The sequence below is a fragment of the Hyperoodon ampullatus genome, assembly GCF_949752795.1.
Source record: "Hyperoodon ampullatus genome assembly, chromosome: 2".
NCBI classification, from domain to species: Eukaryota; Metazoa; Chordata; class Mammalia; order Artiodactyla; family Ziphiidae; genus Hyperoodon; species Hyperoodon ampullatus.
Window position 1 is genome coordinate 108,714,457 of NC_136915.1, and position 18,129 is coordinate 108,732,585.

At 40.1% G+C, this 18,129-nt stretch overlaps 1 protein-coding gene across 1 annotated transcript in view; it reads right to left on the bottom strand.

Annotated features, from left to right (window-relative positions):
- Window positions 1-17,903, bottom strand: part of RNF115 (ring finger protein 115) — a gene marked incomplete at its 3' end in the record, with an annotated part of 59,084 nt that extends 41,181 nt beyond the window's left edge. The window contains exon 1 of the mRNA XM_079698686.1: window positions 17,787-17,903. Coding sequence (XP_079554812.1) covers window positions 17,787-17,888 — 102 coding nt within the window. The 5' untranslated portion in view covers window positions 17,889-17,903. The remainder of the gene's footprint in view (window positions 1-17,786) is intronic.
- Between the last annotated feature and the right edge of the window lie 226 nt (window positions 17,904-18,129).

The window sequence follows — 18,129 nt, forward strand, 5'->3', positions numbered from 1 at the left end:
TGCCAGGCCCTCCTCTTTCTTTTCTCTTCCTCTCTCACTCATTCCCATTGCTTCAAAATCCCCTGTATGAAAAAAAATTAAAAATAAAAATAAATAAATAAATATCCCATATGTGGAACAACTTCCAAACGTCTCTCTCTAACCCAGGCCACTCTTCTGAACTCCAGATTCATTTATCCTTATACGGATTTTCTCTCATGCTCTTTCTCTCTCTTACACTTACACACACACACACACACACACACACTCTCTCTCTCTCTCTCTCTCTCTCTCTCTCAAGAGGTGGCATTATCAGTTTGTTCATACCAGAAAACTGGGAGTCATTCCTAACACCCCCCTCTCTGTTATCTTCCACATCCAACCATCAAATCCTGGCACTCCTACCACGAACACATTTCTCAAACCTACTCCTTGCCCCACTGCCTTACTATCTTAACCCAAGCCAACACTGGCTCTGGACAATGAATAACTTCCCTCTTAAGTGTTGTCCTGCTTCTCTTCTAGCCTTTTCCCATCTGTTCTGCATGAAGAAGTCAGAATGATCTTTTTAAAACATAAAATGGACCATATATCATTTCCCATCTTAAAACCTTTCAACTATTTCCAAAAACACTTAGAATAAAATCAAACTCTTAAACATGCCTTACAAGGCCCTAATTCAGGGCCTGTTTAATTTGCCAACCTCATTTCAGGCTACTCTCCCTCAGTGAATTCCAACTACATGGACCTTCTTTCAGTTCTTCTAACTCATCAAGCTCACTCCTACCTCAAGCTTTCATACATTCTGCTCCTACGACTGAAACACTCTTCCCCTAACTTTTTGCATGGCAAGGGACTTCTAGTCCTTTAGGTCTCCATTTTAAGGTCATGTCAGAAAGTCCCTCTTTCATCATCCAATCTAAAGTGGTTTCCTCTTATTATTTTCTCCTACAGCACCCTGTTCATTCCTTTATAGCACTTATCACAATTTGTAATTATATATTTGTTTAATGCTTTTTTAATGTCTGTCACCATTCAATAAGTTTTAAGTTTCATAAAGGCAGGGTCCAGATCAGTTTTGTTTACCATTATATCCCTAGGACAGAAAGGTGTTCAATAAATATTTATTGAATAAACAAACATGAAATTACTTGCCACACACCTCACAACTAGGAGTCAAAGTACCAGAATCTAATACAATTAGAGGATGGTTGGAGTGGAAGTAAAGAAAAGAGCTGGAAGCTTAAGAAGTTGTGGCCTGCTCATGGGAGAGTGAAGCCTAAGATTTCAGAAGTAGCAATGTTCTGGATGATCACAAAGTCCAAGATACAGCTATGGGAGTAGCTGGCTAAAGTAGAGTAGGTATGAAGGTCTTTAGACTTAAAGGGTGGTCTACATTGATACTAAACTTGCAATAATGTTTAGAGTTGTGGTAGAGAGAAAATAATTTCAAAAGGCAGATATTACAATTGGGAAGACAAAAAAGACTTGAAGCAAGAATCACACTGATTTAGAGTAGAGAAACATACAAGTCCTCATTTCATGATCCCAGTCATAGTTCTAGGAATCAGGCTGTCAGCCATCATAGATAGCTCCTTCACAGAATAGGACACTTCAGAGGTATAAACCAAATTACAGAAGTACTATAATTACAGGAGTACCTAGTGGCTTCTTCCTGCCACTAGGTATTCCTTCCATTTACTAGCACAATCAAACCTTTCTAGGTAATTCTATTTTGATTACAGGGAAGAGAACCAAAATTCCTTCCAAATGCTCTGTGAATTATTCTTGATAAAAGTAGCTTATTATAGAACAAACCAACCTCTCAGCCATGAACTATTCCTCCTAAAATCAACATTACAGGAAATACGGAGAACTTTTCAGAATTCACAAGCCCGTCGTTCTCTAATTATCAAAGTAAAAAATGCATACTTGTCTCCTACATACTTCAGTAGTCTGATCTCAGAACAAAGGTCTGGTCTGAGAAAACCATTCTCTTGGAAGCCTAAAAACCCAAAAATAACATTCTGAAGATACTATAGTTCCAGTTTCTAGATTTTCTTTTTAAAGGCCTGATAGCACTCTATTTACTACCGCCATTTTCTTCTGAAATCACACTAATTTCCCCCTGATTTCCAGCAACTGCTTCAAACTAATCTGGAGACCGGATGTTGTGTAAGGGTGGAGGTGAATGAAGAATATTGGCCATGAGTTGGTAATTACTGAACCTGGGTACATGTGGGCTTCTTATACTATTCTACTTTTTTTTTTTAATTAATTTATCTATTTATTTATTTTTGGCTGCATTGGGTCTTCATTGTTGTGCACGGGCTTTCTCTAGTTGTGGGGAGCGGGGGCTACTCTTCATTGTGATGCGCAGGCTTCTCATTGTGGTGGCTTCTCTTGTTGCGGAGCCTGGGCTCTAGGCACGTGGGCTTCAGTAGTTGTGGCATGAGGGCTCAGTAGTTGTGGCTCGCGGGCACTAGAGCGCAGGCTCAGTAGTTGTGGCACATGAGCTTCATTGTTCCGTGGCATGTGGGAACTTCCCGGACCAGGGCTTGAACCCGTGTCCCCTGCACTGGCAGGTGGATTCTTAACCACTGTGCCACCAGGGAAGTCCCTCTCTCTACTTTTAATATGTTAGAAATTTTCCATGAAAAAGGTTTTTTTTGTTTTAAGTTACATCAGTCTGAGAAACATAGGTCAAGTAAGTGTTAACCAAACTATGTACTTAACTGTGTAGGGGGGCTTCCCTAGTGGCGCAGTGGTTGAGAGTCCGCCTGCCGATGCAGGGGACACGGGTTCGTGCCCTGGTCTGGAAAGATCCCACGTGCCGCGGAGCGGCTGGGCCCGTGAGCCATGGCCGCTGAGCCTGCGCGTCCGGAGCCTGTGCTCCACAATGGGAGAGGCCACAACAGTGAGAGGCCCGCGTACCACAAAAAAAAAAAAAAAAAAAAAAACTGTGTAAAGTAAAAGTAGATTAGAAATAATCTATTATGTTAGAGAATTAAGGGGAAAGGGTACTTAGATTTATGAAACAACTACATGCTTGACATTGTGCTATTCCTGTTAACCACTCTGTGAGGAAAATACTGTTATTTCTACTTCACAAATAAGAACATGAAGTTGTAAGTAAGAAAGAAATAAGTTGTCTGTGGCAGATTTGATTTTCCAAAGATGGCCCCAACAAAATCTCCCAACCCGCATGCTGTTCTGCAATGTAACCCTCCACTCCACCCTCTTTGAATCTGGAGGGCCCTGTGACTTCTTTACCTGTAGAACACTGAGTCAATTCCAGACAATGCTCTTAACTGCCTAACAGTTTCTGCTTCCTGACTCTTAAAGCCCTGAGCAGCCACAAAAGTCTGGGCTACTCTGTTGGACAGAGAGGCCACGTAGAGGAGCACTAAGACCTCAGAGAAGGATTGGATTGTAAAAGAGAAAAACTATCTTGAAGGTCCATTCCAATAGAGGCTTCAGATGGCTCCCTCTCCAGGTTCTGTATGACTACAAATGCATGAAAGATCTCCAGTGAGAACTGACCAGCTGAACTCTGTAAATCCAGAGGAACAGGAAAGATAATACTGTTTTAAGCCACTAAATTTGGGGGTGATTTTTTTAGGCAGTAACAGAAAACCAGAAAATTGCCCAAAGGATGAAGGAAAAGCTTTGAATCTTGGTCTTTCTTGAATTCAAAATTCCATATTCTTTTCATTACACTTCATTGATTGAAAATAACTATTCTTTTAGAGAAGGGAACAGGAACTATAATTTGCTGAGGATTGAATGGAAACGTTTATGTCAAGGCCAAACGAGGACTTGGGAGGTTCAGCAGCCTTTCAGCCCCCTCCTTCCCTTACAGGGGAGCAGTACCCCGATGAACATACCATCCAGGGTCTGAAACCTTCAATCTTACAAGCTCAGAAATCTAATTTAGCACCTAGAGAAGATCTGTCTCTTAGAGGAAGAGTCACATAAAACCAAATTCAGAGGCCATCTCAGAATGCCCATTTAATTTCAATGAAAAAGAGTTATCAAGTGGCCCATTTACTTTTACAATTCAGCACAGTCTTCCTCAATACATAAATCCACCTAAATAGAGGAAAGAGGCATACGCATTGAGGAAAGATTTTTGGAATCAGAGACCTGAATTCTAATCTCAGGTCTCTATTTATTAGATATGAAGTCTTGGGAGAGTCATATTACATTTCTGAGACTCAATTTCCTCATCTGTAAAATGGAGATGCTTGCTTCAATGCTGTATTACTGTAAAGTTTAAGATGTTTGCAAAATACTTAACTCAGTGACTGCCACATTAGATAGTAGACATTTAATAAATATAGCTATTATTGTTATTCCAGATTATAATCACCTGCTAAATAAGCAGAGAATCAGAGCAGTAGGCAACTGGATATATAGCTTGTGTCATCATGCTAGGATAGCCTAATATATCCATTCCCACTATGAACATAAACCACATCCTCAAAAATCAATGATCTGGGTTTCCTCTCCCTCTGGGCAGGAAGAACACAGCATATGTTTGCCTCTGACTCCTTTTCTATTCTTTCACTGCTGACCCACAATTCCCACACCCTCTTCTAATAGACAAGTTCTTTTTCCTGTTAGAATATAATACAATTACTTGGCTGTATTTTCTTACTTACAATCACAATTTAGTCCTGCCCTACACTGAGATTACAACCAGACTGGACTGGATTTTAAGTATTTATCTCTTGGATCACTTCTAAAGATGGCTAACTTGGCATTTCAATTTTTCCTAATTTTTCTTCAGAGGTACTACTAACTTCAATTTGGGTGAACATCCATGAATTCAGGAGAATTTGTAAGAAGATCAAACAAGAACCAAACACAGTCTCTCTCTGACTCTACACTCCTCCCACACCCAGGGCTTGGCCTTAGAATCATCCTCATATATTCATATAACAGAGTTTTGTGGGTTTTTTTAATATCTTTATTGGAGTATAATTGCTTTACAATGGTGTGTTAAGTTTCTGCTGTATAACAAAGTGAATCAGCTATACGTATACATGTTACCATATCTCCTCCCTCTTGCGTCTCCCTCCCAACCTCCCTATCCCACCCCTCTAGGTGATCACAAAGCACCAAGCTGATCTCCCTGTGCTATGCAGCTGCTTCCCACTAGCTATCTATTTTACATTTGGTAGTGTATATATGTCCATGCCACCCTCTCACTTCGTCCCAGCTTACCCTTGCCCCTACGCATGTCCTCAAGTCCATTGTCTACGTCAGCATCTTTATTCCTGTCCTGCCCCTAGGTTCTTCAGAACCTTTTTTTTTTTTTAGATTCCATATATATGTGTTAGCATATGGTATTTGTTTTTCTCTTTCTGACTTACTTCACTCTGTATGACAGTCTCTAGGTCCATCTACCTCACTACAAATAACTCAATTTCGTTTCTTTTTATGGCTGAGTGATATTCCATTGTATATATGTGCCACATCTTCTTTACCCATTCATCTGTTGAGGTAACAGAGAGTTTTTTTTTTGTTTTTTTTTTTATTAGTTTCTGATTTATAACAAAGTGAATCAGTCATACATATACATCCGTTCCCACATCCCTTCCCTCATGCATCTCCCTCCCTCCCACCCTCCCCATCCCACCCCTCCAGGCGGTCACAAAGCACCGAGCTGATCTCCCCGTGCTCTGCGGCTGCTTCCCACTATCTATCTACCTCACGTTTGGTAGTGTATACATGTCCATGCCTCTCTTTCGCTTTGTCAGAGCTTACACTTCCCCCTCCCCATATCCTCAAGTCCATTCTCAAGTAGGTCTGTGTCTTTATTCCCGTTTTACCCCTAGGTTCTTCATGACATTTTTTTTTTTAATTCCATATATATGGGTTAGCATACGGTATTTGTCTTTCTCTTTCTGACTTACTTCACTCTGTATGACAGACTCTAGGTCTATCCACCTCATTACAAATAGCTCAGTTTCGTTTCTTTTTATGGCTGAGTAATATTCCATTGTATATATGTGCCACATCTTCTTTATCCATTCATCTGTTGAGGTAACAGAGTTTTAAATTTTAAGCATAATATAGGTTTGGGGGGAGGGAAAAACCAAGGATAAGAGTGAATTAAGGGCCCATTATATGTCTGACACTATGGACATCTCTCCTCTGCTTAAGTATGAATATATCAAATCTTCACACCAACCCCTCCCCCCAAATACTGCCAATGTATGTAGTCCCCACAGTCACTAAGTCTTATCAAAAAATTTCATTAGGTCATTTCTACCATCCTATCTGTAAAAGAGAAGTATAACAAGCCTAAGTTACTTACCCAGAATCACTGGAAACAGGAACCCAGTTGTTTCCACTAAACTAAGCTGCTTTCCTCTAGGGTCTGAATGTTTACTATACACAACCTAAGTGAGGACACTCAGTAGCAAGTACACTTGAATGAACTACTTCAGATGTTCCACTGTCTATTTCACCTAAAAATACCCACAGGCAGAAATATCTTTCACCATTAATAGTCTGAATCAGGGACAACTCCCTAAGTACAGCTTAGCCCTGATGCTTACCCACTTAGAAGAACAGTATTGGAGGACACAAAGCACTTGGAATACAAGAGTGAAAGGGAAAAGGTGGTTTTAATGCATTATTTTCTTTTCCTTCTTATATTTCAAGGGATCAATTATCACAAAATATAAGGTCTTGGTAGAACAATGACCTATAAGCCAGGACTTATTTATATGAAGTCCCATACTGTGAAATTTACATACCCTTGAACTTTATACAAATTTATATCCAATGTTTATTCAGAATATGAAATATAAAGGCTTACTATTTATTTCCTAATTCCACAGCTTTGCTTTTCTTTACAGTCACGATCAAAGTCTATTTTTTTTATTTTATCTAAAAGAGAAGCCTATTTTCTGTGTCATTTGACAGAGTCAAAATCTAAGATCACAATATTAAGTCAGTCATGTTCTATTGTTCATATTCTCTTTGAGTATCACAAGGCAAAACTGTTCAGAAACTCCTAACTAGAAGGATTAGGAACACAAACTGTTTGAAACACATCACAGTTCCTACCTAGGCTAGAACCAACCACACCATGAATTTCATGCCAACTCACATCTCTAACATCAAAGACACTACTTTTTTCTAGAGACTTTTTCCATAATCCCCTATGATTATCCCTTTACAAGCCAGGTTACACTTCCTCCCTTTTCAAAAGCATCAAGTGAGCCCCAAAACAAAGATAACAGAACTGAGATAGGCTGGGACCTGTGACCTGGAACCCCTTACTGGAGTGCTTGCACCTGGACAAACTGAGGAACTAAAAATAACTGCACAGAGGCACAGTTGGGGCAATTATGAACAGTAAGATACAAAAAGGCCACAAACTAACTGATTTTTCAGAGGTGTCGGGAAGAAAAAGCACATGATCCCTACACAGGGCACCACCTGCGGGCAGACCAACCCGCCCCTACCCTCACCTCATTTAAGGAACCAGCTAGGCCCCGCCTCAGAAAGCGAGCAAGGGCACCTCTTTGCTTATTTTCACTCCCTCATGCTGGAGGCCCAATAAAGCCTTGCCTGAATTTCTCGTCTGGCCTCTTATCAATTTCTATTGATTAAAGAGTCCAAGGACCCAGGTCAGTAACAGAATTTCTGAGTTCTATTCCCAGTTCCACCAGTTCATGGTCTTTGGGAAGACCTGTTTCTCCATCTGTAAAACTAGAACACAAATGCTGTCCTCATTTACTTGTCTCCCCTAACTCTCCTTCGGGAAAACAAGAAGTCTCACTCATTCAATTCTTCTTTTGAGGATAAGTACTTAAGATCAGGATATTCACAGAAGTTTGTTTTATGTGCCTTTACTTCTCTAAGTGTGATTTTATTACTACAACATAAACTTTTTGTACATGATTTCAGTGACTTTTAATCCCAGGTTATTTTTCTTTCCCCATCAAGCATGCTTTTCTTTCTGCACAATGCTTGGAATTTGAGCTTAGAATATATTTGCTGAATGAATGTTGTCAGCTTATGTAAGAAGATTCTATCAGCCTAAACTGAACGTAAGACAAAATTTTCCTCCAAACTATGATGGTACACAACAGAACAAAGGTCAAACTTTTAGTATCATTTACCATTTTATATCTATGCCCCTGAGTTGTTCTCCTTTTTGCTGCCTTTAGTGTAAGCAAGCAAAGAACACTGTAACTAAATCTTTTCTGGCTATGTTATGTTAACTTTTTCTCTGATACTTCTTATAGTTTAGTCTTTTTTTTTTCTTAGAAAATTTGGCTTCTTGTCCATCTGATCAAGCTTATATCAAGTAACGCTTTGTCTCGTGACCTGATTTTCTGCCTTGTTACACAATGCACTAAAGAAGGTTGGTTGATTATACATTCCTATTTGGAGTCCCTGATAATGTCAATGTTCAATCACGGCCTGGAATGAAGGAACAAAATGATGATGGTTGTGAATGTTACTATTCGTAGGGAGTGAGACCATAAATAAAGGCAGTTCTATTGGCCTGGAACTGAATCACAGCTCTCCAAACAATATTTAAACTATATAGGTATCCTTGTATAACACTAAAAAACTGTGGCCTAATGGTGGGTTTTTTTTGTTTTTGTAAACTGGTTTTCTTCCTGATTAACAGCCAGGGAAACAATCACTAAAGATTTGAGTTCAGAGAAATAATTCACACTCAGGAATAGAAATAGACATACTTCTGGAACCCTTTTACAACATTAGTGTTGCAAGATGAGAAAGACGTATGTTACATTGCTGACCTTATTAAAAACCTTGGGAACTCTGAATCTGCTCATCTAATACTGATTGTATGTTAAAACAGAATGCTAGTAGGAAACAGTTCTCAGAGCTTTCTGAGAGTCTGTTCCAGGGTTATAATGCTCAATTTGGCTCAAATAAAATTTTGCATTTCAAAAACAAAGAACCAGGGGCTTCCCTGGTGGCGCAGTGGTTGAGAATCTGCCTGCCAATGCAGGGGACACGGGTTCAAGCCCTGGTCTGGGAAGATCCCACATGCTGCGGAGCAACTAGGCCCGTGAGCCACCACAACTGAGCCTGCGCATCTGGAGCCTGTGCTCTGCAACAAGAGAGGCCGCCATAGTGAGAGGCCCGTGCACAGCGATGAAGAGTGGTCCCCGCTTGCCACAACTAGAGAAAGCCCTCGCACAGAAACGAAGACCCAACACAGCCAAAAAATAAAAAATATATAAATAAATAAATAAATTTTAAAAAAGAACAAAGAACCAGAATGCTAGTATATTATTAAAACAGGACTCCCTAACTGAATCAGCACCTACACTTGGCACAGAATAATAAACCAATAATTTTAGTGATTAGGAAAACAAAGTTGAAAAATTTAGGGAATTAAATACTTTCCTTATTCTCACTTGTTCATATTACTTCCAAACACTTTTTAATCTAAAACATGCAAATTAAGAAGAGCAGTGAAAACTAATTTGCTGAATTTGCCTTTTACATGTAATTAAACAAAAAGTAAACATACCGTTATAGTCTTCACACTACGTCAACTATCAAAATAACAATAATTTTTTTTCAAACCAACAGGCTTAACGTACAAAATTTCCATTCCTCAACCTAACTTGTCTTAACTAGGAATACTAATGCCTCTAACCATTCAGCAGTGACTGTAGTACAAGATCAGAACCTTATAACTGGTACTATAAAATAAAATCAGGGAATCAACAGCTTCATAAGTTCATTTGAGAATAAAGTACCACTGACTACCACTTAAATTACAGAAGATTCACTAGAAGCAGCTAAGTTCCATTCAACAGGTTAGTCAAAAATGATGACAAGAGTGGTGAGGAAGTGAGAAATTTAAAGGGATATAGGACAAATTGTCTAAAGGAAAAGTAAATCAAGTCTAAATGACAAAGACTGAATCTTGCAATATGTTAAAAGTACTACACTAAAGTAGTGAATAATAAGCAAGAGAAAAGAAGAGTGATAAAACGGGAAAATGTTTTCCTGTGACTAGCAGTCATTCTCAATGAGGATAATACAATCATCTGTGGGACATTTTGGACATCTATTGAAGTGTTTTTGTTGTCAGAGCAATTAAGAAATGCTACTTAATTTAATGGACAGAGTCCATAAGCATAAGAAACTCCAGCACAAAGAAATGTCTCCATTCTTAAACTTCCTATGTATAGTTAAGTAGATAAAAAATATCTTTACAATTACCAAAGCCTAGAACCTAACTCCATTCTATATATAAACACCAACTCTTTCTATATATAAACACCATGCACTGTATGTCCAGAAAAACAACTACTGAATAAAACAAGAGAAAATTATACTTTATTTGTACCTTTATCAAGAATTGTTCACCATTCTGGTGGCTTACCACTCATGCTATTTAAGGCATAAATACCCTTATAGCTAATCTCCTTGGGCAGCTGTTATGTCTGTGTTTGGTGCCAATATCTACTACATTATATATATCTTCCTATAATGGACTTCTGAGTATTTACACATTGAAATGCATATTATTTTGTCATGAGTTACTTTCTTTTTATTTAACCTTTATCTTACATCTAGAGAATTTTTTAAATGTATGTTTAAGGAAGTTGTATTACCTAAGAATTTCATTTCATTAAAGATAGTGTTTCAAAATGTATATTATAAAAAGAGGGCACTGGGTCTGACAGGTATGAGAACTACCGGGCTAGAAGATCAGCATCACTGTAGGATATCTATAGGTTTTAGACAATCCAGAAAAAGAAAAGAAAGGACACATAACTATGGGATTTTTTCTTTCTTCTGAGAATGTAAATTCTAAGCATGCTGAAAAGTAAACACAATAAAACCTTTATTGGAAGACGGTCCTCTAGGTTTAAGTCTATTCAAATCTGCACAACATGAAAGTAAGTGGCAAAGAGGTGAATATAGGATACCCTGCCTACTAAGAACTTCCTTGTGACACTGTTGAAATCATCAAGGAGAGAGATTATCTACTTTAACGGCTCTTCAAGGAAAACAAAACTAACTGGCCTATTTTGGGAAAAGAAGCTGGGCAATCTATTTAACATACAAGAAAAGTGTGCCTAGTTTAAAATCACCACTTCTATTTGTTATATATGCATCTGGAAACTTCTAAGGAACTTTGAACTGCTAACAATTGAACTTAAAAGATTTAAAAAAAATCTTTCAGAACCTAACCTAAACTTCTTTATGTAAAACTGTAAGAACTACCTAAAATGTTTCTCCTATGGTAAAGGCCTTATTTCTCTACAAATAAGGACTGCTCATTCCTACACAACCTTTCAATCAAAGATTACATAGCTCCATTTCTCCGAATACCCACTCAAGCTTTCAATAGGCACACCTCAGTAGTATTTTACAGTGGGATATACTAAGATAAACTGAGAGGGTCAGATGACTCAACTCCAGCCCTTTGAAGAATTAGTTTTAGAACAAGAATTGATAACTTTAATTCACCCACTCGACCAAGAGTTTGAAGAAACAACGTTTAAGCACAACATCTCCTAAGCTCAGGAAAACTTTCAAGAACGAGAAACACAGAAAGTAAAACTTGATTAATGCTAAGATGAGCTATAGAAAAACTAAGTTAGACTTGTCTGCTTTTTGCTTTGTTTTCAAACTGGAATTTCCAGATGTCTTACTAAGTTACATGTGGTGTTACCACCTCAATTCCCAACTGACAAAAAATTTGGATACTTTTCTTTTAGAAGTTGCCCTAGTGTGTAACTTGAGAGGAGTGATCCAATTCCTCTGGTCTCAGTAATCACAAGGAAGGAAAGTGACCCCAAGAGATACTGCTATAATGGAATAGCAGCCACTTAACTCCTGTTCTAAACAATCCCAACCATCAGGGCTTTGGCTAAAATTATATGGTCTCAATTATTTTCCTGAAAATTCTCAATAGGATCCCAAAATTAGAAATCAAAACTAACCCAGGACAAAACCTTAAGCACGACTGACACGAGAAGCCAATGACTATCCCTTTATCCTTCTATACCCAGGGCTCCTGAACCTCAGCACTCTAGACATTTTGGGCCTGATAATCCTTTATTGTTGGGGGCTGTCCTGTCCATTGAAGCATGTTTAGCAGCATCCTTGGCCTCTATCCAATAGATGCCAGAAACAACCCTCCCCTTCCCCCATTAGTGACAACAACCCAGTTGTAGAAAATGTCTACAGATGTTTCCGAATTTCCTCCTAAAATGCAAAACTGCCCCCAGTTGAGAGCCACTACTCTACACTATCTCCTTTATTTATCAATATTAAGCTGTGGAGACATAAAAATAAGTCAGTATCCAAAGGCTTCTTATTTTCAGACCCCTTCTAATTTGACTACAGAGAATAAGAAACAATCCACTTTTTTTTTTTTCCTCTTCTAATAAGATGGCTGTCTGAGAGACCTTAGCATCCTCTCCCTGGACATAAGCAAAGGTCATAAAAAGCCAAGTAAACATAAAGAAACACAAAGTGTTAGCAATCAGCTGGTACTTCCCAAAAAAATATAAGGAATTTCATCTGCAGTGAGTTTAAAGATTCTTGTTCTTCCTCATACTGAAAAAAATCCCACAGATTTACCCAAGATATACATGTCTATTTATCAGTAGAATTTCAAGACCAGAACTAGCATTCTACCCATAAGAATACCTATTTCTTATTTCTAGATCTTTGCAGGGAATATACTTACTGACACTGTATGTTCAAACTTCACATGGTAGCACCTGCATTTTCTTCCACTGAAGCCTTTTAGATAAAGATGTCATACCACTAACACCACTACTTTTTGAATATAACTACGGGGTCAAGAGACTATCATTCAAGAGACTTTTAATAAACAGTTGGCTATATAGCACCAGAAAGATGCTAGATAATCAAGCACACTTTTTAACTGAAGTCACCAATAGCAGAATTTACGAAATCTAATTATTGGGACTTCCCTGGTGGCGCAGTTGTTAAGAATCTGCCTGCCAATGCAGGGGACATGAGTTCAAGCCCTGGTCCAGGAAGATCCCACATGCCACGGAGAAACTAAGCCCATGCGCCACAACTACTGAAGCCCATGCGCCCTAGAGCCTGTGCTCTGCAACAAGAGAAGCCACCGCAATGAAAAGCCCATGCACCGCAACGAAGAGTAGCCCCCGCTCGCCGCAACTAGAGAAAGCCTGCACACAGCAATGAAGACCCAATGCAGCCAAAAATAAATAAATAAAATAAATTTATTTAAAAACAAGAAATCTAATTATTAAAACCTCTAAAACCCAGCTCAAATAACTAATTTGTTCCCTCAGCTCAACAAAACTACTAACATTACTTAGACACCGCTCTAGGATCTTTCTAAGAATCATGCAACTTTAAAAAGCAAGGTCAGGGCTTCCCTGGTGGCGCAGTGGTTGAAAGTCCGCCTGCCGATGCAGGGGACACGGGTTCGTGCCCCGGTCCGGGAGGATCCCACATGCCGCGGAGCGGCTGAGCCCGTGAGCCATGGCCGCTGGGCCTGCGCGTCCGGAGCCTGTGCTCCGCAAGGGGAGAGGCCACAACAGTGAGAGGCCCGCGTACCGCAAAAAAAAAAAAAAAAGCAAGGTCAGTGAGCTTAGAGTTTTAAGAATCACCAAGTCTTTAGGGAGTCTACTTTTTACCTACTCTTATGGGGTGGTTAGAAAGTTTTCCTGTATTAGAGTCATTACGAGTACAGCACAATGACAATGACTTGTATAGCACTTGGTAAAGAACCAAACCAATATTACTTATTGATAAGGATGACATTTTATTAGATCAAAGGTGATAATAATAAGGAGATGTGAGAGGGAGAGAAGCCAGCTACTTCCTTCAGACAAAGCCTCAGAGGTAGGTGAGCAATACACTTGCAGTCCTTAATTACACTGGTCTCTTCTCTGGCTTTGGATACTCTGATCTCCATAAAACACTTAAGAATCACCCTAGTTTCAATATCGAAAGTAGTTTACTCTGCATATGATTTATCTCACCTGCTTAATGACGCTACAGGATTTAATCTCATAAGGTAATATTCCCTGACCTTTATTTAAAAGTGGGGGTCGGCAGTATGGAGATGGAATGACACCTTTACATTCCATGACACAGCCCTCTGTGGCACCACCCAGTCATCCCTCAGTGTCGCATAGTTAACTCCATCAGTCTTGGCTTCACAGTGTCTCTCAATGGGATAGTCAGGTGAGGTAGAAGCTTCTGCTGTATTTTCAAAATAACTTTAAGTTACTTAAGTATTTCCTTTGTCATCTGATGACCAAAAAATATACAATGCCATTTTACCCAGTTATATATATAAACCTGAAACACTAGGGCTTCAGACCATATAATCAAAATCTCTTATTTTAAAATCCAAGTTTAGCTTTCACTAAATTTTACTAAAACCATTTCCACTGTAAATAGGAAAACACTGTTAATAAAAAAATAAATTCCTAAATCATTATTCACTTCTAGAATAAAGGCTTTTTAGAAACCTAATGATAACAATACCACTGAATATATTTTCATTCTAAAATTCCCTTCATGATTTCCCCCTCATTTCTTAATATCTTCTTTCTAAAAGAAACTTTTGTCTTCTTATCTGGGAGGATCCAAATCAAAAACACACAAAGCTAAGATAGATAGATCAGGATTAGGAGTAAGGAGGTTATTTCATCAAATTAAATTAATTCAACCAAATGTGGCTTAACCTACATAGCATTAGACATACTCCAATCTCTCTCAGAAGTTATAACCAAAAAAAAAAAAAAAAAAAAAAAACTTTTAATATAGCCATTGAAGTTAGCTGGGCCTGTGAATCTTTCAGAGTAGCAGGACTGACAAGAAAAACAATAAAAACCTAAGGGTAGTTTCAGGGATGAACATTGAGCAAGCTATTGCTATTGCCTGTACACTTCCAAATGTATCATGAAGTGCTATAACCTAAAGATTGGGGAAGGGAAAAGAAATAAAGAGTTGTAAAACCTTGCAACCTCGTCCCACTGAACAAAATTATGACTTTATGTGGTGAATAAATTGGCAAGAGATGAGATGGCTTTGAAGCAGTTCCTCCCACTGACCAGGTGAAGAAACAACCCTAGCAATGGCTCACTAAAGGCTGATGTAAAACTCAATACCAGCCTCTGGTGTTCAGAGAGGGCAACACTCCTGGGTAATGGATCTTGTGATCCAACTACCACCAAAGTACCCTCTTGAGATGTAAATTAACCCCAGACAAAGAAAAACTTTATTCTCGCTATCTGCAGAAAGACATTCAGGTTTCCCACAACATTGATCCAGTTCAAGAAACAATGCATGCCTAATGAATGCTGAGTACTTACAGTGAGGGAATCCCAAGTTTATATAAAAAATTATTTTTAAAAAACTTCAATGTTGTCCAATATATATGATAATCTTACTGACTAACCAGTGCTGAATTGGTTTTTCAGTAGCAGAGATTGATTTGTACTGAATCAGCCACTTACTAACCTGGTCATTCTTACAATCAACACTTTCAAGATGACAGTCTAGAGTTAAGGATACAGAAATGGTCATGAAACATGAAACTCACTGGCTCATCCAGAAATCAAAACTATATTCCTATCCTCACTGTACCTTTCCTAAAAATGCATAGCAACAATGATTTACTAAATGTTTCTCCCTTCTTCCTCAACTCACGCTTCCTTTCCTACCTCAGTCTATGCTGTCTCCTCAGTCTGAACTCTACCTATCCTTCAAAACTCAATTTAAATCCCATCTCATCTGTCACTCCTTCCCCGACCTCACATCACCAATGCTACCATGTCTCCCCCTCTCTGAATTCTAAAGCACATTATTAACCATCCTCATTCACCTTAGTTGTTACTTTTTCCAACAAAACTGTGAGGTGCTTAAGAGCGGGAACCACATACTCCTCAGTATCACCTCCAGGACATTCAGCTGAGAGAACCTGGTATGTCTGCAGGAAGTATTCAGTTACACTTAATTGTGTTAGGCCTCAATTTACAAATCAGGCATGACAGATAATAAATCAGCCTAAAAAGATCAACAACTTCCCCTCCATGTATCAAACTAAGGCTTAGAAAAACACCTAAAAAGTCTTTCAAATGATCCCTTTTCAAGAGCACTTTGAAGTGAGGACTTGAGATGTAAGAAGAAAAGATATAAAAACTTGCGGAAAGTTAGACTGTTTTCTCACTCCTAAAGGCAAACAGTGAACAGCAACTTAAAGATCAGAAGAGCTGAGGCCACACTGTTCAATAGGACATCACATTCAACATGTCACTGGTCACACACATACTGGCTGAATTCCAGACTCCTTCTCTGTGGTAAGGGAGCATTCTGGAGGCTCTGGTGTCCGCTGACAAAAAAACAAGGCACCTGCTCTTCTCAGCACTAAAGTATGGCAAAAAGCACACAGACACAAACACAGCCGAATCAGCAAACAAAACTAAAACAGCATGTAGATGACAATGCAACTATGAAGCTGGCGGTCGGGCAAAAAGAGAAGAAAAGAAAATGCTGTAAAAGCCTGAAAATGCACAACCTTTAAGTGAAAAAGGCTAAAATAACTTTTAGGCACTTTTCACTGGACTCCGTTTGTGTTTCCAAGAAATAAGACATACAGACACACTTTAGTAGGCTTTCTTACAGATTGTATGAGCCACTATAAACACTGAGGGAAGTTGTTAGACAGGCACCCTGTCTTAAGGCTGAACACAGATACTTCTAAGGAAAAGAACACACATAACTAGTTCTAAAGATGGTTGGCCAAAGGTAGGATTAACATTCACCCTGGTGGGTCTCCCTGTGGTAGCTATAACCCAACCCCAAGCAGCCTGTGCGATTGGCATGCTGTAGCTGGCTAGCATGCTGCAGAAGCACTTTTTGTCACAGCCATAGCACTACCTCTCTAGGGGCTAACACAGTCTGGCAGATAGTGGTGAAAACCAATTTTACATCAGATGATGCGGTCCCCAGCATTCTGTCCTAGATCTTTTCTATTAAGTGAAGAGATAGAACGGGGGAGGAGGGGTGGGTAAGGCAGGTGGTGCTAAAGACACTGGCAGCATGACAACCAAAATAAGCAAGTTGAAACAGTATGTTCTGCCTTCTTCCTAAAGCCATTTCCTTCAACAGTAATAGGGAGCGCAGGCAGTCTGCAAGTCATTAGTACACTGCTGTTTTCACTTTCACAAGAACGCTGGAAACCCCTGAAGAGCAAAATCCCCCTCTCCATCCCAGTTACCTTCCAACCCTCTCTTTCTTTCTGTGCTTTCTTCCTCCTTTCTTCCCTAGAGACAACCGAATAAGGACAATCCTCAGCAATCCGCTATTTTGCTTCAATGAGGATGGGGGAGGGGAGGATCTGGTGAAAAGTGGAAAAGGAAATAGAGAAAGGTGAGAAGCAACAGCGGAAAGAGTATCTGAGTGGGGGAAAAAGAGAGGTCATCGTGGGAAGGAGACAAGGTGAAGAAGAGTGCAAGAAAACTGAGCGGATATCAGAAGAGAACTTGCTAAAGAAGACCAAAAAAAAAAAAAAAAATTGGAGGTGGGGCCGGTCAAGAGGGGAGAGAGAGTGAGGGGCAGGTGGAGCATGCAAGCGGGAGTTACGGAGCCAGGACAGGGACGCCCGGGGTTTGGGGCCAGCGACCGGGAGGCAGCAAGTACTTGGGAGACCGATGTCAGGGGAGTCGGGGATGGGCGGGAAGCTTAAGACCCGTTCCGGGATATCGGGGCGAGGAATCCAGGCCGATGCCCGAGCACAGAGGACACAGGGCTCTTACCGGTAGTTTGGGGCTGACCTCGCCCTTGCAAAAGTGGCAGAAAAACCGGTGCGCGGCAACCGCGGCGCCCGCGCCAGCCCCGGCCGCCGAGGCCTCCGCCATTTTTCTCTTTCGCCGCGGCCGTCCGAGAGGGCGGCCGGCCGGTCGCTCTCCAGGTCGCTACCTCCCAGCTGCTGTCGCCGCCTCTGCCGCCGCGCCGCCGCCGCCGCTTCCTCAGTGCTGCCAGCCGCTCCAGAGCCAGTGCGGGTCACGTGAGTTCGCCCGGCCCACAGAGGCGGCGGCGCAGACTGCAACCTCGAGGCCCGCCTCCCAGCACCAAAGAGGTGCAGGAAGGAGAGTCCGC